Source organism: Geotrypetes seraphini, chromosome 3, assembly GCF_902459505.1.
Source record: "Geotrypetes seraphini chromosome 3, aGeoSer1.1, whole genome shotgun sequence".
NCBI classification, from domain to species: domain Eukaryota; kingdom Metazoa; phylum Chordata; class Amphibia; order Gymnophiona; family Dermophiidae; genus Geotrypetes; species Geotrypetes seraphini.
This window is the reverse complement of record NC_047086.1, coordinates 75,704,818-75,722,040: the sequence shown is the minus strand read 5'-3', so window position 1 is coordinate 75,722,040 and position 17,223 is coordinate 75,704,818. Positions and strand designations below refer to the sequence as shown.

Genomic DNA, 17,223 nt, shown 5'->3' with positions numbered 1-17,223 from the left:
CCCAACAAGATTTCTTAGACTTCGTACTTAAAAACTTACTCTCCTCCCCATACTGTCTTCTACTAGGAAACATTAATCTACACCTAGAACTCACACTCAGACTGTCAAGGACCTCTTCAACTTTCTATAGTCCCTTGGGTACTCCATCCTCTCATTTTCACCCACTCACCAGAAAGGACACCATCTAGACCTCGTTAAAACCCTGGAAGTCAACACAATATACACAAATATAGCTCTGCAAGATGGGGATTGGTCTCCCTCACTTTGGTCAGTCCACTTCATGTTCTGAATTAACTTACTTTGGCAGGAAGCCAAATACGCTCCCAAGTCAATAAAAACCTATGCAACCAGAAGTCGCATTGAAGCACCCTTCCTCTGGTGCAAATTCAAATACTTCAATGAATTTTCAGACCCGCTAGACTACTATGCCACTTGGGACAAAGTCAGCACCAACATCTACATCACTCCAAAATCCCTGCAAAAAAAACGGATCCACGAGTCAGACAAATGGTTTGATGAAGAGCTCATATGACCTAAAATGCACAGTCCGCTGCCTAGAGAGGACATGGCGCAAAGATCAAACCCAGGTCAAAAAGGAGCACTAGCATGAACAAGTACACAAATATAAACAAATGCTCAAAGAAAAGCGCAAATCCTACTACTCCCAGCTGGTGGGTGACCACTGCATCAACACCAAGGAATTCTTCAGGATAATGTCTAAACTGACCAACACCACCAAACTAGTACTAGCCCCCCCCCCCTGGAAGAACCACCTCCAGTCCACAAACTCGCTGATTACTTCTCTTCAAAGATCCAGTCTCTCCGCAATAAGCTCAGCCCCCCAACGCACCAGAGAACTACCTATGTGCATTCTCTCTTCAGAATCACACAGCAGTTCTAATCTGGGAAACATTTATCTTCCCCCTCCCCCACAGACTTAAACCTGTTCCAGAAGCTCTATGCCAAATACGTGCATGGACGATGCCCATTAGACACCTGTCTACCTAAGATCATTCAACTCGCTCCCCCAACTTTTCAGGGCTTACTTTTCAACTGGACTCAGACAATGCTTAACAAGAGCACATTCCCAGAGAACAAAGGTCATATCTGAAAACACCCATTATCAAGAACAAGAAGAAACCAGTTTCTTCTGTCACTAACTATCGACCCGTCACCCCCATTTCGTTCTTTGTGAAACTACTGGAAGGACTAATGTATTACCAACTGCTCAACTACCTAGAAGAGCACAATATACTACACCTAGGGTTTTGGCCAGGTACTAGTGACCTGGATTGGCCACCGTGAGAACGCAATAAGGCTATTATTATGTTCTTATGATTCCCAGTCAGTCTTTCAGCCACTATTCAGCACCAAAACAGTTCTAGCCTCACTAACGAATGACATCTACCAACTTTTCAGCAGAGGACAGAATTTTCTTATACTACAATTTGACCTAGGCTGCGCCTTTGACTTAGTAGACCACCATATACTTCTTTCATTCCTGGATGCTATTGGCATCACAGGAATTGTCTTAAATTGGTTCAGGGGCTTCCTAACAAGTTGCTCATACCAGGTCTTTCATGACGACAAACTCTCCCTTGTCTGGACTACCCCCTGCAGAGTTCTGCAAGGTTCCCCACTCTTCCCGATCCTTTCAACATATACTTATGTTCGCTGGGGAACCACCTAGCCTCATCGGGAGTTAAAAGCTATAGCTACACTGATTACATCATGATCCTCCTCCTGATACCCACTCTGCCTTTAAAGGAATCAAAGTGAATTGAAGGGATTATCCAAGCAATGGAAGACTGGATGACGAAACACAAACTGAAACTAAACCCTGATAAAAACAAATTCTTCCTCGCAAGCCCTCGAACCTCATTAAGGAAAAAAAATCATCACGATCAGGGGTATAATCCTACCGCTACAGTCCACTATCAAAATCCTAGGAGTGACTCTAGACCAAAAGATGACCATGGAAAGCCAAATCGCTGCTGTGGTTTGCAAAGGCTTTGCAGCACTCGGGAAACTATGATCAATTTGCTCCTACTTTGACACCTTCCCTTCCAAATCCTATGCCAAGCCCTGATCCTCAGCATGCTAGACTACTGCAATCTTATTTACATCTCATACCCCAAGAAACACTTTAACAAACTCCGGACGATTCAGCACACTGCTATGCGCCTTATCCTCGGCCTAAGGAAAACTGACCATGTCACACTTTAATACAAGCAACTGCACTGGCTCCCAATCGAGACTGCTCATTATTCAATCTGGGCTGCTTCATGTACAAGGCTCTTTATGGCCTCCTACCAAACTACATGATAGAAGTATTTGAGTTTTAACCGACCCACCTTTTGCGCTCCAACTCCATTTTCACCTACCCCTCCCTGCAAGGAAAACCTTAAAAAAAAACTTATGTGACAAAACTACTATCCTATCAAGCAGCTCATCTCAGTCGGGGCTACTCCCTATTATAGGGTCTTCTTCGTCATACTGTACATGCATTTCAGGTGAGGATTTGCCACTAGTGTATATGTAGTTAAGAGTTTTAATTTAGGGCTATTTTTACAGCCTTAATTAAACTATTTCACTATAAGATAATGATGAATCTCACCACTAGGGGGGGAATTCTATAAATTGCACTCAAGTTAGACATGAAACGATCTGCACTAAAATAGTATTCTGCAAAAGGCACTCTGTGCAGAGCACCCTGTATAAAATATTAGCTTAACACTGACCTTATGCCTATCTTTTTGTGCGGTACTTATGTCTGCTGAAACCTGATATAAATGCTGGTGCACAACTAAAGGCAGTTGGCAACCATTTTATAGAAGAAGACATAGGGCAGATCCACACATAAACCCAAATGACTGGTGCAGTGGTTAGAGCTACAGCCTCGGCACCCTGAGGTTGTAGTTTCAAATCCTGCACTGCTCCTTGTGACCCTGGGCAAGTCACTTAATCCCCATTGCCCTAGATACATTAGATAGAGTGGGAGCACGCTGGGACAGTTAGGGAATAATGCTTGAGTATCTGACTAATTAGTAATCCAGATAGAATTATAGAATATGCGGAATATAATTATTAAAAATAAATAAGTAAACAATTATTTATAACAAATCATTAACTAATTAGTTTACATATCATCCAGACTCATGTTGCTGAAGTAGTTGGAGGGATTTTTACAGAAAGGTGAGCCAAATCTGCATCGAACAGCAGCTGGCTAGGGAAAAGTGCTTTGGAGCTTGCTGGGGAATGGAGGGAAATAGAAGGCTAAGGTTAAGGGAAAACGAGAAGCAGAACAAGCTAAAAAGTTTTAGGGAATGGAACATCAAATTATACCTATGCACGAAGAATAGGGAGCGGGGAAAGGACCAAGAGGAGTGAGGGGGGAAAAAATTAGTCATGGCAACTGTCTTCTGGGATGATGAAGGACTTTTGCTTCTGGAGTTCATGCCAACTAAGTCTGGAGAGAGATACCGAAACATCTCAAGAAGATGATGTAAAAGATCTTTTTGGAAAATTTTATAAAATTCTACAGGGAGCCCATCAGCACCTGGTGATTTGTTGGAATTGAGTTGTTTCAGTGCGAGAAGGATTTCCTCTGTAGTTATGGAATGATTTAAGAGTATATTATCTGAATCAGACCAGACTGGTCTGTGTAATTTTGAGAGAAAGGAATTTAGGGAGGATAAGTCGGTTGTGGTCTCAGAGCGGTATAGTTTTTGATAATATTCCTGAAAGACTTCTAGAATACCAGAGTATGAAGTGATAGGAAGATCATTCTCATTGTGTATCACAGGGATCTGAATTTTACATTGTTTTCGTTTCAAGTATGAGGCCAACATTTTACCACTTTTGTTTCTTTCTGCGTAGTATTTGGCTTCACTGAGGAATATTTGCATCCCTGCTTGTTTGGAGATGAGACGATTATATTGATATTTGAGTTTTCATTTTTTACACCCAAATTCCCAATCAATTTTTTATTTTTATTGTTTTTTTTATTTTATTTTTTTTTTTTTTTTGTAATTTTTTTTTTTCCCCCCTTTTTTTTCCCTTTCCTTTTCCTTACAGATAGTAAATTTTTTACAAATAGTAAATATTTATGCAAAAGAGAAACGGAATTACTACAGTGAAACATAATGAATGTAAAATAAACTAGTAATCCTTATAGAAAAATCAAATCAGAAATTAATAGGTAGGTAAATTAGATTCTTTATAACATATGGAATATACATAAATGTAATATATCAATAAAATAAATCATGAGTATATATCGCTTATTAACCATATCTACTCCTTTATATAATTATAGATTTTCCTCTTATGTAATATTCTTTTTTTTTTTTTCCCTTTCCCTTTCCTTTTTTTTTTTCCCCCCTTTTTTTTAATTTTTTTAATTTTTTTATTATATTTGTATTATTTATTTATTTATTTTTCTTTTAGCTTTCGTTTTTTACATCCTATTTATATAATTATTCCCTTTTCCCCCCAGTTTTTCCCCGTTACCCTCTTTTTTTTTTTTTCCCCTTTTTCTTTTTCCCTTTTTTTTTTTTTGGTGTGTTATTGTATGATTTTATTATTTTTAAATGTAATTGTTGCCTATTTCTTATGTTTTCCCTCTTTATTTTCTTCTTATGTTTTCACAATATCTTGTGCATATAAATCCCCTTGTAGAAACTCATACCCTTTTAATTCTTCCCTTTTAACCAAAGTAAGTAACCATATCAAAGGTAAGAATTCTAAATGAAATGAAGTCAGGATAGATCTATAAAGAAATAAAGAACATCTATTCCCTTATTTTATGTTCTGTTTTTTTTTTCTCTAAGACAGAGATCATTAATAGAAATTAAAAGAAGGGAAAGTATTCCAATAAGTTAAATATGAGTTAAGTATGAGTTAAATAAGAAGAGAAGGGAGACAGAAGCAAATCATTAAGATATGAAGGCAAAGAAGGTGAAAAACAGGTATAATCTTCTGTAGATATCTTCAGTTCTCAGGAGTTGCAGGCTATCCAGGAAAGATTGGAGACACTCTGGGGAAACAGATTGCCGGGTAGATTTATTGATTGTCATATTCATCCGGAGGAGTAGAAATAGGCATGTAGGTGAAGTATAGTAAAGAGTCATTAGGTGGAAGATATGCCTTGTGATTACAGGCTGTCCAGGAAAGGATGGAGATACTCTGGGAAATCCAAATATTGGGTATAATTGCTGATTGTCACAGTCATCTAAAGAAGTAGAAACTGGGTATGTAGATGAAGTATAATATATAATCATTAGATGGACGACAAGCCTTATAACTGCAGACTGTCTAGGAAAGATTAAAGCTGCTTTGGGGAATCAAAATGCTGGGTAGAGTTGTTGATTGTCACATTCATCCAAAGGAGTAGAAATTATATTTTTAAAATGAAGTGTAGTATAATATCATCAGGTGGATGACATGCCTTGTGACTGCAGGTTATCTAGGAAAGATTGGAGCTGCTCTGGGGAATCAAAATGCTGGGTAGAGTTATTAATTGTCACAATCATCCGAGCAGGATATTGCAGTCCATATCGTGCTCCCATTGATTTAAGGCGTGCTCTCATGTCCAGAAATGACTTCCATTTTCGCGCCGTTGTTTTCGCCAAATCTGGAACGATTAAAATTTTTTTATCCTCAAACTTCAAATCAGAGATGGATCTTGCCACTGTTAAAATTTGTAGAGCCTGAGGGTAGCGCAATAGTTTTGCCACGATGGGTCTTGGTCGTGTGAATCCTTGTTTTAAAGAAGATGGCGTCCTGTGGGCTCGTTCAAATTGTAGAGGTGAGTCGAGTGGCAAATGTAGGATTTTCGGGAGTTGATCAGCCAGAAATTTAATGAGATCTGATCCTTCCGCATATTCCTGTAGACCAATAATTCTTATATTATTTCGCCGATTGCGATTGGAAAGATCCTCCAGCTCTTGATCCAACTTTTTAAAGCGCTGCTGCACACGTTCCTCAAACTGTGCCGAGGAAAGCGCCGCCATGTCTGCTCTAGTCTCTAACGCCTCGACACGCGTTTTACAAGATTCGAAGGAGACTGAGAGTGAGTTTATCTCTCCACGCATTTCGCATGTTATATCATATTGTTTTGTTATGAGATCTTTTAAAGCGCGGATCTCGTCTAACACGATGTCAGAAGAGTCTGTGTGGTGTTTACTCACCGGCGTTTTCTCTGGCGACGGAGGATCATGTTTGGATCTTTTCGATCCCGACGTTTGTGCTGGTTGTAGATCTGTTTTACCAGATTTATTCACTGCCATCTCAGCTTTAAGATGGTATATTGATATACTTAATCTGTGGAAATTATCACTTGCTCCGCTTCGATGATTTAGTTTTTGAGGAGGAGAGAAGAGATTATGCTGCCACCTTGTTCTTCTGCTCAATAGCGCTCCCCCTTTTCAGAAGGTTTTAGATTGCAAAGGGGGGTTAGACAAGGCTGTCCGTTATCTCCTTTGCTTTATGATATTGTATTAGAACCCTTATTATTAGCTATTCAGCAAGCGAAGGAGATACAGGGTATTCCTCGTAGAGATCAGGAATATAAGTTCTCTGCTTATGAAGATGATATTTTGCTTTATTTGAGAAATCCTGAGACAACTATTCCATGCCTGCTAGAATTGATAGAGAAATTTGGAAGATTTTCAGGTTATAAAATAAATTGGAATAAATCAGAAGTTCTTCCACTCAATGTTTATTGTACAAAAGGTTTATTCAGTTCATTTCCTTTTATTTGGAAAGAGGAGGGAATAAAATATTTAGGTATTTGGATAAAAAACACATTGGAAGAAACAATAAAAGTGAATGAAAAATGTTTGTTACAGAAGGTTACAGAATTATGTGAGCAATGGAATCCTTTACATCTATCCTGGTGGGGAGAGTCCAAACTGTTAAAATGGTTTGTTACCAAATGGGTATGATGCCAGTTTTTTTTCAGGGGTCTTTCTATAAAAAATTAAATAATATTCTTACAAAATTTATTTGGCTGGGTAGACATGCTAGGATTGCCTTAGTATCCCTACAAAAACCAATTACAGAGGGAGGGGTAAATTTTCCAGATTTTTATAGGTATCATCAGTCCTATATTATGTGCCAGAGTATGCATTGGGTCCTCCCAGAACTCATGGAAAAGCTCCCAGATTGGCTGAGGTTGGAATGACAGCTCCTGTTTCCTTTAAGGCTGTGTCATATTCTTAGCATTAAAATGCCTAGGTTGTACAAAGAAAACAAAATATTAATAGATACATGGAAAACTATAAGATATGTTAATAATTTAACACCTATCCCAATACAATGTTATATCTAATGGTAAACTGCCTGATTTTTCACAGTTACAACACAAATTTGGTCTTGATAAATCACAAAATTATAAATGGTTACAACTGAAACAGGCCATTCAGGCAGAGTCCCCTGAATGGAAAAATCTTAATAATCAATATAGTTTAGAGTTCTTATGCTTTCAGACGGACTTCCTGGGACTCCAGGCTGCGCAGTGGTACAAATTAAAATCTGGATTCATGAATAAAAAAACAAAGACAGGTCTTAGAGACATTTGGAGCATTGAGATTAAGCATCAAATTTCTGCTTCTCAATGGCCACGTATTTGGTCTTGGAGGATAAGATGTACAATGTCTGCATCTATGAGACAAACATGGTTCTTCCTGTTGCATAGAGCATTCTGGACCACTGTTCGTTTAAAAAAAAAAATAGATAGCTCTAAGTCTGATAGATGTTGGCATTGTCATCTTGAAGCAGGGACTTTAGACCATTTATTATTCTATTGTCCATTTATTATGGAATTTTGGAAATCAATTTGGAGTCAAATAAATTGTTTATTAGAAAATCATGTGGCATTATCCTATGATACAATATTATTTGGCATGGAAATGAGAGCTAAGAGTCAAATATCCTCTCAAATAATAAATTATTGCTCATTTTGACAGGAGTTGCCATACAACAAATAACACTTAATTGAAAAAGTTGGAATAGATTGAACTTTAGTTTTTGGTGGAATTCAGTATGCCATATTTATAAAATGGAAAGAACATTAGCCATTCAAAAAGAGAACTTTAATAAATTTCAGGATGTATGGAGGCCATTATCAGATTATTGTAAAGAATGAGTATATATTTTTCTTCCCTGATTAGTACAAATGGAAATTGGGTGGGGGGAGGGGGTATTTATTATTGGAAAATGTTTTTATGAAATATAAAAAGATGGGAGGGAAGGGGATAAATTTAATTTGATAAGATTAATTGTAGAATTTCAAGTGTTATATCTATGTTAATACCAATGTTGATGTACTTGATGTAAGTTATAAAATGAATAAAGAATTATAAAAATAAAAATAAAAATTCTAATAGGAAAGAAAAGGCAAAACATTCAAATCTTGTAGGCAGATGTATGCTCCCACATCTGTCCACAATCCAGAATATTCAGCTGTCATAAGCTTGGTGAAATAGATGTGTTTTTAAAGCTATTTTTAAATGCTACTTTAAAGGAGGATTTTGTATGTAGGGCCAAAGATAAGGAATTCCAGAGCAATGGTGCATTGCAGAAGAAAGCATATTGAAGAGTTGAGTCAAGGTGAGCTATCTGAGGGGATAGGACATGTAATCATCCACCATGCTGGCCAAGTCGATATTTATCAGTTGACCAGCTAAGTCATAGCAGTCAAAGACAGACCTTGCTATTTAGGCAGATCTATCCGGCCTCTAAACTTAGCCAATGAATATTGGCGCTGACCGTCTATGTGTGACATAGCCGTGACCGGGATATTCAGTGGGAGATAGCTGCTGAATATTAGTGGTTAGCCAGTTTAGTGCTATTGAGCCAGCCAGGATCCATTCCTGGCCTACTAAATTGTGCTGAATATTGAGCAGCTATTACTTATGTTCTGTAATTCGCCTTGAGCTTGATGGTAAGGCATGTCATCAAATAAAAGAAAATGTTGATTAGAATTTTGCAATTCAAGCAAATACGTGTTGCCTGTCAGTAAAAGTGCTGCAAACTTCCAGTAACACTAAAGAAATAATAACCAAGGTGTAAGAACAGAATTACTCTAGCCTAAGCAATTTGGATCTATGTAAAGTCTACAATAGATGCACAGAAACGCTGGCAGTGAACTAATTACAATATCAAAAAGAATTGCTTTTTTCTGTGTTTTTCATCATAATATGTTATCTTGCTGGATCAGTTGTTTCTTGGAATAACAAACTGATAATATGATTGTGATAAATGACTTTGAGAAAGCAATTTGTGCCTTGTCAGCATTTATTCTACGCATTCATTTTATTCTCATGTGTTGCCTTAGGTGGAAGGAACCGATTCAGACACGGAGACCAGAAGCCTGCGGGAATATCACTCTGTTGGAGTGCAAGTAGAAGATGAAAAACGGTAATACAAGCATATTTTTTAAAATATTCAGAATAATCTGACATATGATAAAACCCTGTAAACAAAAAAAAATGCACTCTGGAAATAACATGCTGCATTTTCAGTCTGAACAGCATCCATATCATAAGTCTCAAGGTAATTCCTTTTGTAGTTTCTTGGCCTTTCTGTGAACTTTAGGACATATGTGCTTTATTTATTCATTCATTTATTTAGCCCATCCTCCCAAAGGAACCCAGAATTGATTACAAAGGTACATTCACAGTATAGAAGGACAAAATTATTGAAAGACATTTTGGGCAGACATAGCTTAGAAGAATTTGCAGCATTCGTAGAAGATATTACGTGGCATAGTATAGATTTAGGACAGCCTTCACTGTACTAACAGAACATAACTTAACTATATTAAAGTTGTAGTGTAGTAAGCGAGTACATGATTGGTGGTCGGCAGTTTAGGTCCCGTGAGTAGCGTCGTTCATTATGGAGCTCGTGAGTAACGTTGGACATTAAGGAGATGGATTTGTGAAGAGGAAGGTTTTCACGGCCTTCCTGAGTTCCATAGATTGTCTAGCGATCTAATGGATGTGGGGATGATGTGCCAGAAGGCATATGTTCTGTGCACTAACCTGCCTTTTCAGAGTGCATTCAGCAGACAAGTTGTACCTATTCTATACTCTTTTTTTTTAATTCTTTATTCATTTTTATAACTTACATCAAGTGTAATAAAAAGTAACATCATTTTAACTTAAATATATCATTTGAAATTCTATAATTAATCATCTCAATATATTTTATCCCATTCCCTCCCAACTCTTCAATATATCATAACACATATATCATAATAAAGACTTTACGGGTCGCTCTTGTCTATCTGCCTGTTTACTCCCTCGAAGAAGTGCAGCAAGTTTGTCAAACAAGATCTGCCTTTGCTGAAACTGTGCTGGCTGGTCCTCAGACTGTGTCTGTCAAGGTGATCAATGATGCAGTCCTTTATCAGCGCATCTACCATCTTTCCCGGTACCGAGGTCAGACTCAGCGGTCTGTAGTTTCCCGGGTCTCCCCTCAAACCTTTTTTGAAGATTGGTGTAACATTCGCCACCTTCCAGTCCTCCAGAATCTTTCCCAATTTGATCGACAGATTGGTTATTAGCTGAAGCAGTTCAGCTATAGTCCCTTTCAGTTCCTTGATGACCCTCGGATGGAAACCATCTGGTCCCGGGGATTTATTGCTCTTAAGCCTATCAGTCTGCCTGCATACCTTTTCTAGACTGACCGTTAACCCTGTCAGTATCCCCTTTTCACTTCCAGCATATAGCCTAATGGGTTTCGGTATGTTGTGTATATCCTCTTCGGTAAATACAGATGCAAAAAATGTGTTCAGTTTGTCGGCAATTGCTTTGTCTTCCTTTAGCGCTTCCTTTATTCCTTGGTCATCCAGTGGTCCCACCACTTCCTTCACAGATCATTTCCCCTTATTGATCATGAAAACTTCTGTGTACCTATCCTTGTAACCCATTCTGGGCTCCTGGGGAGGACGGGCTATGAAACTATATAAATAAATGTCAGACAGGCAGGCCAAGACTCGAGGAAAGAAAGTCAAGACAACGGCAGTGAACAGCACATTCAAGTAGCTTGGAGAAGAAGGGGAAGAAGGAAACGGGATGATAATTGGAGGGGCAGATAGGGTCCAGCGAGGATTTTTTGAGGAACAGCATAACTATGGCGTGTTTGAAGGCATCAGGTACAGTCATAGTAGAAAGGGTTAGGTTGAGGATATGGCAAATAGCAGGGATGATAGGAGATATGGTGTTCGGTAGATGGGAGGGGATGGGATCGGAGGAACAGGTGGTGAGTTTTAAGGAGAGAAAATGTGCTATTCCTCCTCTGTGATTTCAGAGAAGGAAGACATGGTGGCATGGGTTGGCAGGGCAGACGAGAAGAGGGAGAGGCAGAGGTAATTTGGTGGAGAACTCAAACTTAATCTTGTTAACCTTGTAATGGAAGTACTCAGCCATGGCTGGATGAATATTGAAGGTTTTTTTTCTCAGCTCAGAACTCTATAGAAGCCTAGAAAAAAACCAAACATTCTTTTCCACTTCAACAATATTACTCACATATAGTACCAGATGTATTTAATAATGCTGTTAACAGTGCATTGTTAATTAATTCTGCCATAATATAAGAGAGCGATGCATACATTGAATATGCATGTAAAATGATTCTTAATTCAGATATCCATGAAACTTTTAAGACATGTTAGGACCTGTTTGGTATATTAAGTGGCACCTTTTACAAAATCAGTTTTTCAGAATAAATTGCTTTATGGTAAAAGTACTGAATTTCATTTAGGGCTCCTTTTACTAAGGTGCGATAACGTTTTTAGCGCACGCAGGAAATTACTGTGCGCTACACTTCTAGAACTAACGCCAGCTCAATGCTGGCATTAAGGTCTAGCGCGCAGGGCAATGTGGCGTGCGCTATTCCGCGTGTTAAAGCCCTAACGCGGCTTAGTAAAAGGAGCCCTTAATTTCTTTAATGTCGTTTTTATAACATCCTCGGTTTTTATTTCTCTTTCCTACTTTTTCAGGCAAGGACGGTTTAAGCGGTCAAATAGCGTGACAGCAGCTGTTCAGGCTGACCTTGAACTGGAGGGCTTTCCAGGTCACATCACTATGGAGGACAAAGGTCTTCAGTTTGGTTCCTCATTCCAGCGGCATTCAGAGCCTAGTACTCCCACGCAGTATGGTGCAGTCAGGACTGTACGGACTCAGGGATTGTTCAGTTATAGAGAAGATTATAGATCCCCAGTTGATACCTCAAATCTCCCCCCACCAGACCCTTGGTTGGAGGCAACTCATGAGACTGTGGAGACCGGTAGAATATCACCGTGCCGACAAGACGGCACATGGTTTATGAAGCTGCTGCACGCGGAAACAAAGAGGATGGAAGGGTGGTGTAAAGAAATGGAAAGAGAGGCAGAAGAGAATGACCTTTCTGAAGACAGTAAGAATATTCTTCTCTTAATTTTCTATTGCCTAGATCTCTCTACTTTATGATAAGGATCCTAAGCCTGTTCTGAAACCTAGAAATTTCTCTCCAGATGGGTTAGATCAGATTGTGATCCACAACTGTCCAAAAATGATGTGGAGAAAATTGAAGAGAAAATATTACATTTTACAATTAGGATTTTCTTTTCTCTGCAAATTCTCTTTCAGCAGTCTATAACTGTGATCTGCTAAACTGTGCTTACAGATAAACAACAGGTTTGTAATTCAGAACGTGCACATTTGTTCCTGTACCTACAGTACCCCTGAGGGTAAGGAACTAGACATAAGTAGGGCAAAAATGTTGCAAGTTTGTTCCTTTGCATAGTTTTGCAATGCAACATCTTTTGTGTAAGCGCCCCAAAATTCCCACCTCCCTGAAGCACATCTTTGTACTGCTTCCCCTTCCCTCCTCCCCCCCCCCCCCCACCACCACAGGACTACCTAGTCCAATCTTTGCTGATCCAATGGACTAGAGTAGGAATGATTCATCTCTAGTCCTCATTCCTAACCTATCTGTTTCTGGGTTCTAAATTGTGGCTCCTGCTCACACTAGACATCAGAGGTCTCCAGTAACTCCAGGGATAGATTTGAAAGGGAAGGGGTTCTTAGGGGGTGGTGGGGTCTTTATCCTGGCCCAGAGTGCATCATATGGGAGAGATTGGATGCCTTCAGTTGGACCAGGGGAATCGGATGACTATGGGCTAGCTGCAGGAGAATCAGGGTATATATTCACAATGGGGCATGAATTTTGCACAAGTGGGTAGGGTGATATATTTTGTTTACCCACATGCAAATTTTAAAAATCACTGACCTCTCTGTACATGGGGAGCTTTCACATGCAGGCATGCACCTGTTTTAGAAGAGGTGCAGGGTGGGTAAAGGGAAGGACACACCCCTCACCCCTCCTCTCACCTCAGAATTAAAGAAAAGGGTGACAGTAGGCCAACATAAGTTAAAATGACTTTTGCAACCCATCTCCTTTTGCCTCTCTATTAAAAGTATTCTTGCCTCACAACTGGAGAAGGATTTCCCAGATGGGGGCTGAACGTCCTGGTGACAACCAAGAATCACTCATGTTATTGAAAGATTTCAACCCAGCAGTGGGAGTGGTGCTCCAGCTGTGGAGAAAGAATACTTTTAATAGAGAGAGGTGAAGGAAGATGGGTAGCAAAGTTAGTTTAAATTATGTTTGCTCACTGTTTGAGGTGAACACCACACCACCATTACCACCACCACTACCAAGGTGAGGCCTTAGCACAATTTTGCTTATGAACTCCCTATGTGAATTTATGCCACTGGTGGCATCTCAAACTTCTCTCAAGAATTGGAAATTCAGATGTTCAGCTGATTTGAAGAATCAGGGTGTGGGTCGGGTATGGTGAGCAGGATGCTCTTATTTCTTCAAAGGGATAGCAGAAATGTGAGGGTACTTTTGGAGGAGGGGATGCTTCTATTAACAAATGCATTGTAAGATTAGGTACTGGGAATATGGGCACCCTCATGGGCTTTTTATTCATAAATGCATAGAAGACCATGGAGAGCACTATGAAGCTCTATTTGCTTTTAAGGGATCAGAGGAGGGGCAATTTTTCCACATCCATATCTTTAACTTGTTCTCCATGAGAACATTAACATTCCCTCGGAGGTATTAACTTTACATAAATAGCTGTCCATGGGCTATCAATTTTTCATAATAATGAACTCTTTTGCATGTAGTTGCTTGTGAGACTTCTCATTAATTTTTAACATGTCAGATCTTCACACAGTATGCTTAAAAAATAGGCATTATGCATGTGTTATTTCCTCTGTACAGTAAGAGACACTGTTGCCAAAACATATATAGATTAGTAAATAAGCCTTTTGGATTATAAGCCCTCTAGGGCATGGTATTGCCTACTATGCAATCTACTATAATCTACATCCATATCTGAGATCCTCATCCATTTTCCACTCAAACTCCACCTCTATATACCTCTTCCAGCAAACTATATGCCATCGTGTCAAAACACTTGTCTTTATGCTGATCGGTATTTTATGAAGCTAATGATGTGCATGTGAATCCAAATAGATATGAAGATAACTGTATAAAATGATCCCCTTTAATCTAAAATCTATCCATCCATTGATTTAACAAGAGACTGACTAAGGGCTCCTTTTACTAAGCCGCATTAAGGCTTTAACGCGCGGAATAGCGCACGCTAAATTGCCGCCCGCGCTAGATTTTAACGCCAGCATTGATCTGGCGTTAGTTCTAGCCACGTAGCGTGGGTTTAGCACTTGCTAAAATGCTGAGTGCACTAAAAACGCTAACACAGCTTAGTAAAAAGAGCCCTAAATGCAACAGCTTCCTATTCTCATGATTATAAGCCCTCTAGGGCATGGTATTGCCTTTATGTTTAATTCTTAAAAATCTTGATATACCATCCAATCTTCCTGGATAAGGGCGGTTTCCAAAATATATAAAACATTAAAAATAGCACAGACCCAGCACATACATACCAAGAGTCCATTTACACTCCCACTCTATCTTAGTACAAAACATTAAAGTGTTTGACAGACCAAAATATTCCAGGAGCACAAGCCAATCCCACTATTATGAAGGTGATAGTCCTAGGGTTACCAGACATCTGGATTTTCACGGACATGTCCTCTTTTTGAGAACATGTCCGGGGGTCCAGACGGCTTTTCAAAACCCGGCACTTTGAAAAGCTTTGAAGAAATCAGTTTCGGGCAGGAGGACATCCGTGCGTGTGCAGATGTCCTCCTGCCCGCCAAGAGCAAGCAATGTGGGGTGGATCTAGGGTGGGGTTAGGGCAGGATTGGAGCATTAGAGGGTGGGGATGGGTGGAACTGGGTGGGCCTGGGGGCAGGTCTAGGGGACAGTATTTTCCGATTGTAAAATCTGGCAACCCTAGATATTCCGAAACCAACCAAAAGAATGATCTATCCCTAGCAGTAGTCACTGGGCCTTGGTAAAATGCAAGATGAATATACAAAATAGAAAGTATGCAATAATAGGTTTATCCCCCCTCTCCCACCTCCAAAGTCAGCAAACTCTTCTCCCTCCATGCCAGGACATTTATTCTCTTCTTCTATCCACAAGCCACTGTTCCCTTTCCTTGTAACACTAGTCTTACTTCCACACCTTTTTCCCCAACTGTTTTCTTTTTCTTCTGACTTACTTCCTCCAGGTGCTTAAGTGGTGTAGTTGCACAGAGAACTTATCACTGAACATGAGGAATGGGAACTATACTGTCATCATCCCTGTGGTGACCCTTCCTTTTCTCATGTGAGCTTCCTGTTTGTAAAGGAAGTGCACTTACAGAGAAGGACATCACAGGGACTGTAAGTGCATGTTCGCTTACACTTCTGTGCTTGGTGGCAGACATCTGTTGTTCAAAGAACATGTGGATGGCACAAGGCAGTATGAGATAGAGATGCTAATGAATCAACAGTTCCCCGTAGTGTAGCTTAGCCAAGCTGATTGAGGTCTACACAGTTAGCAATCCCATATAACTAGTACACTAGTTCTAAGTGCAAAAAAGCTGATCATGATAATTATAGTATCTCAAAATTGGCCCATTGTTTCCTACAAGTATATTTGGAATTTGATATACGACCCATCAGTATGCCATCTGACTGGTTTGGACTTTGGTTAGATTCCAGGAATCAGAAGGACACAAACACTTCATCAACAAGTAGCTTATGTGCAGAAGACCAAATTCAGAAACGAAAGGAACTCCTACAAGCACAAACAAAGTTTATGGTACTTGAGGTGGACTCACTTTTCATAGAGCAATAACATATAGGAAAAATTCTAGAACCACTTTTCTCTGATCTTAAACCACTGACAAATCTAAGAAGCAACAGAGATGAGCAACGAAGCTAGTAAAAGATATGGAGAAACTTGAATACGAGGAACGACTTAAGGGACTGGGATTGTTCTCCCTTGAAAAAAGGAGACTGCGAGGGGATATGATCGAGACCTTCAAAATACTGAAAGGAATCGACAAAATAGAGCAGGAAAAAAAATTATTTACAATGTCCAATTTGACACGGAATGAAGCTAAAGGGGGACAAGTCCAGGACAAATATCAGGAAGTTCTGCTTCACACAAAGAGTGGTTGACCCCTGGAATGCTCTCCCAGAGGAGTCAACCATCCTAGGATTTAAAAGCGAACTAGATGCACATCTCCTTACGAGAGGCATAGAGGGATATAGGTAACTAAAAATTACGCCAGGTGTACACCAGGCTGGGCCTCCATGTGTGCGGATCGCCGGACTTGATAGACCGAAGGTCTGATCCGGAGATGGCGCTTCTTATGTTCTTATGTTATGTTCAAGTTCAAACTGCAATCTGCTTTGGGATGATGCACAGAGGGAAAAGACAGAAGATCATTACGAGTCCTTCTTGCTCTGGCTCTCAGATGAGAATCTGCCTCTTTTTGTATTTCCCCTTCATGGCTTGCCTTACTATTGTAATATGGATATCCTACCTCCAACCCTTTTATTCCAGTTAGTCCTGTTGGTCTCATGTTCGTCACCCTGTTTAATGATTTTATTATGTAAAATCACTTAGAAGTATGATAGGCAGTATATCAAATTTTTATTAAATTTGAAACTTGAAGATCCTTAAGTACCATAAAATTCAGGCAGCAAGGGGAATGTGGCCGAAAGATATAGAAATTGTCACAGTTATTTTGGCTATTTGTGACTTGGTAAAAAAAAAACCAAAAAAAAAACACCTTGATATCTT

The 17,223-nt window shown here is 39.5% G+C and overlaps 1 protein-coding gene across 1 annotated transcript in view; it reads left to right on the top strand.

Moving 5' to 3' along the window:
• The window catches only part of DLGAP2 (DLG associated protein 2), a 1,086,744-nt gene that overhangs the window by 981,267 nt on the left and 88,254 nt on the right, over positions 1-17,223 (top strand). Inside the window, exons 8-9 of the mRNA XM_033938644.1 lie at positions 9,341-9,423; positions 12,008-12,423. Of these exons, the coding sequence (XP_033794535.1) occupies positions 9,341-9,423; positions 12,008-12,423 (499 nt within the window). The remainder of the gene's footprint in view (positions 1-9,340; positions 9,424-12,007; positions 12,424-17,223) is intronic.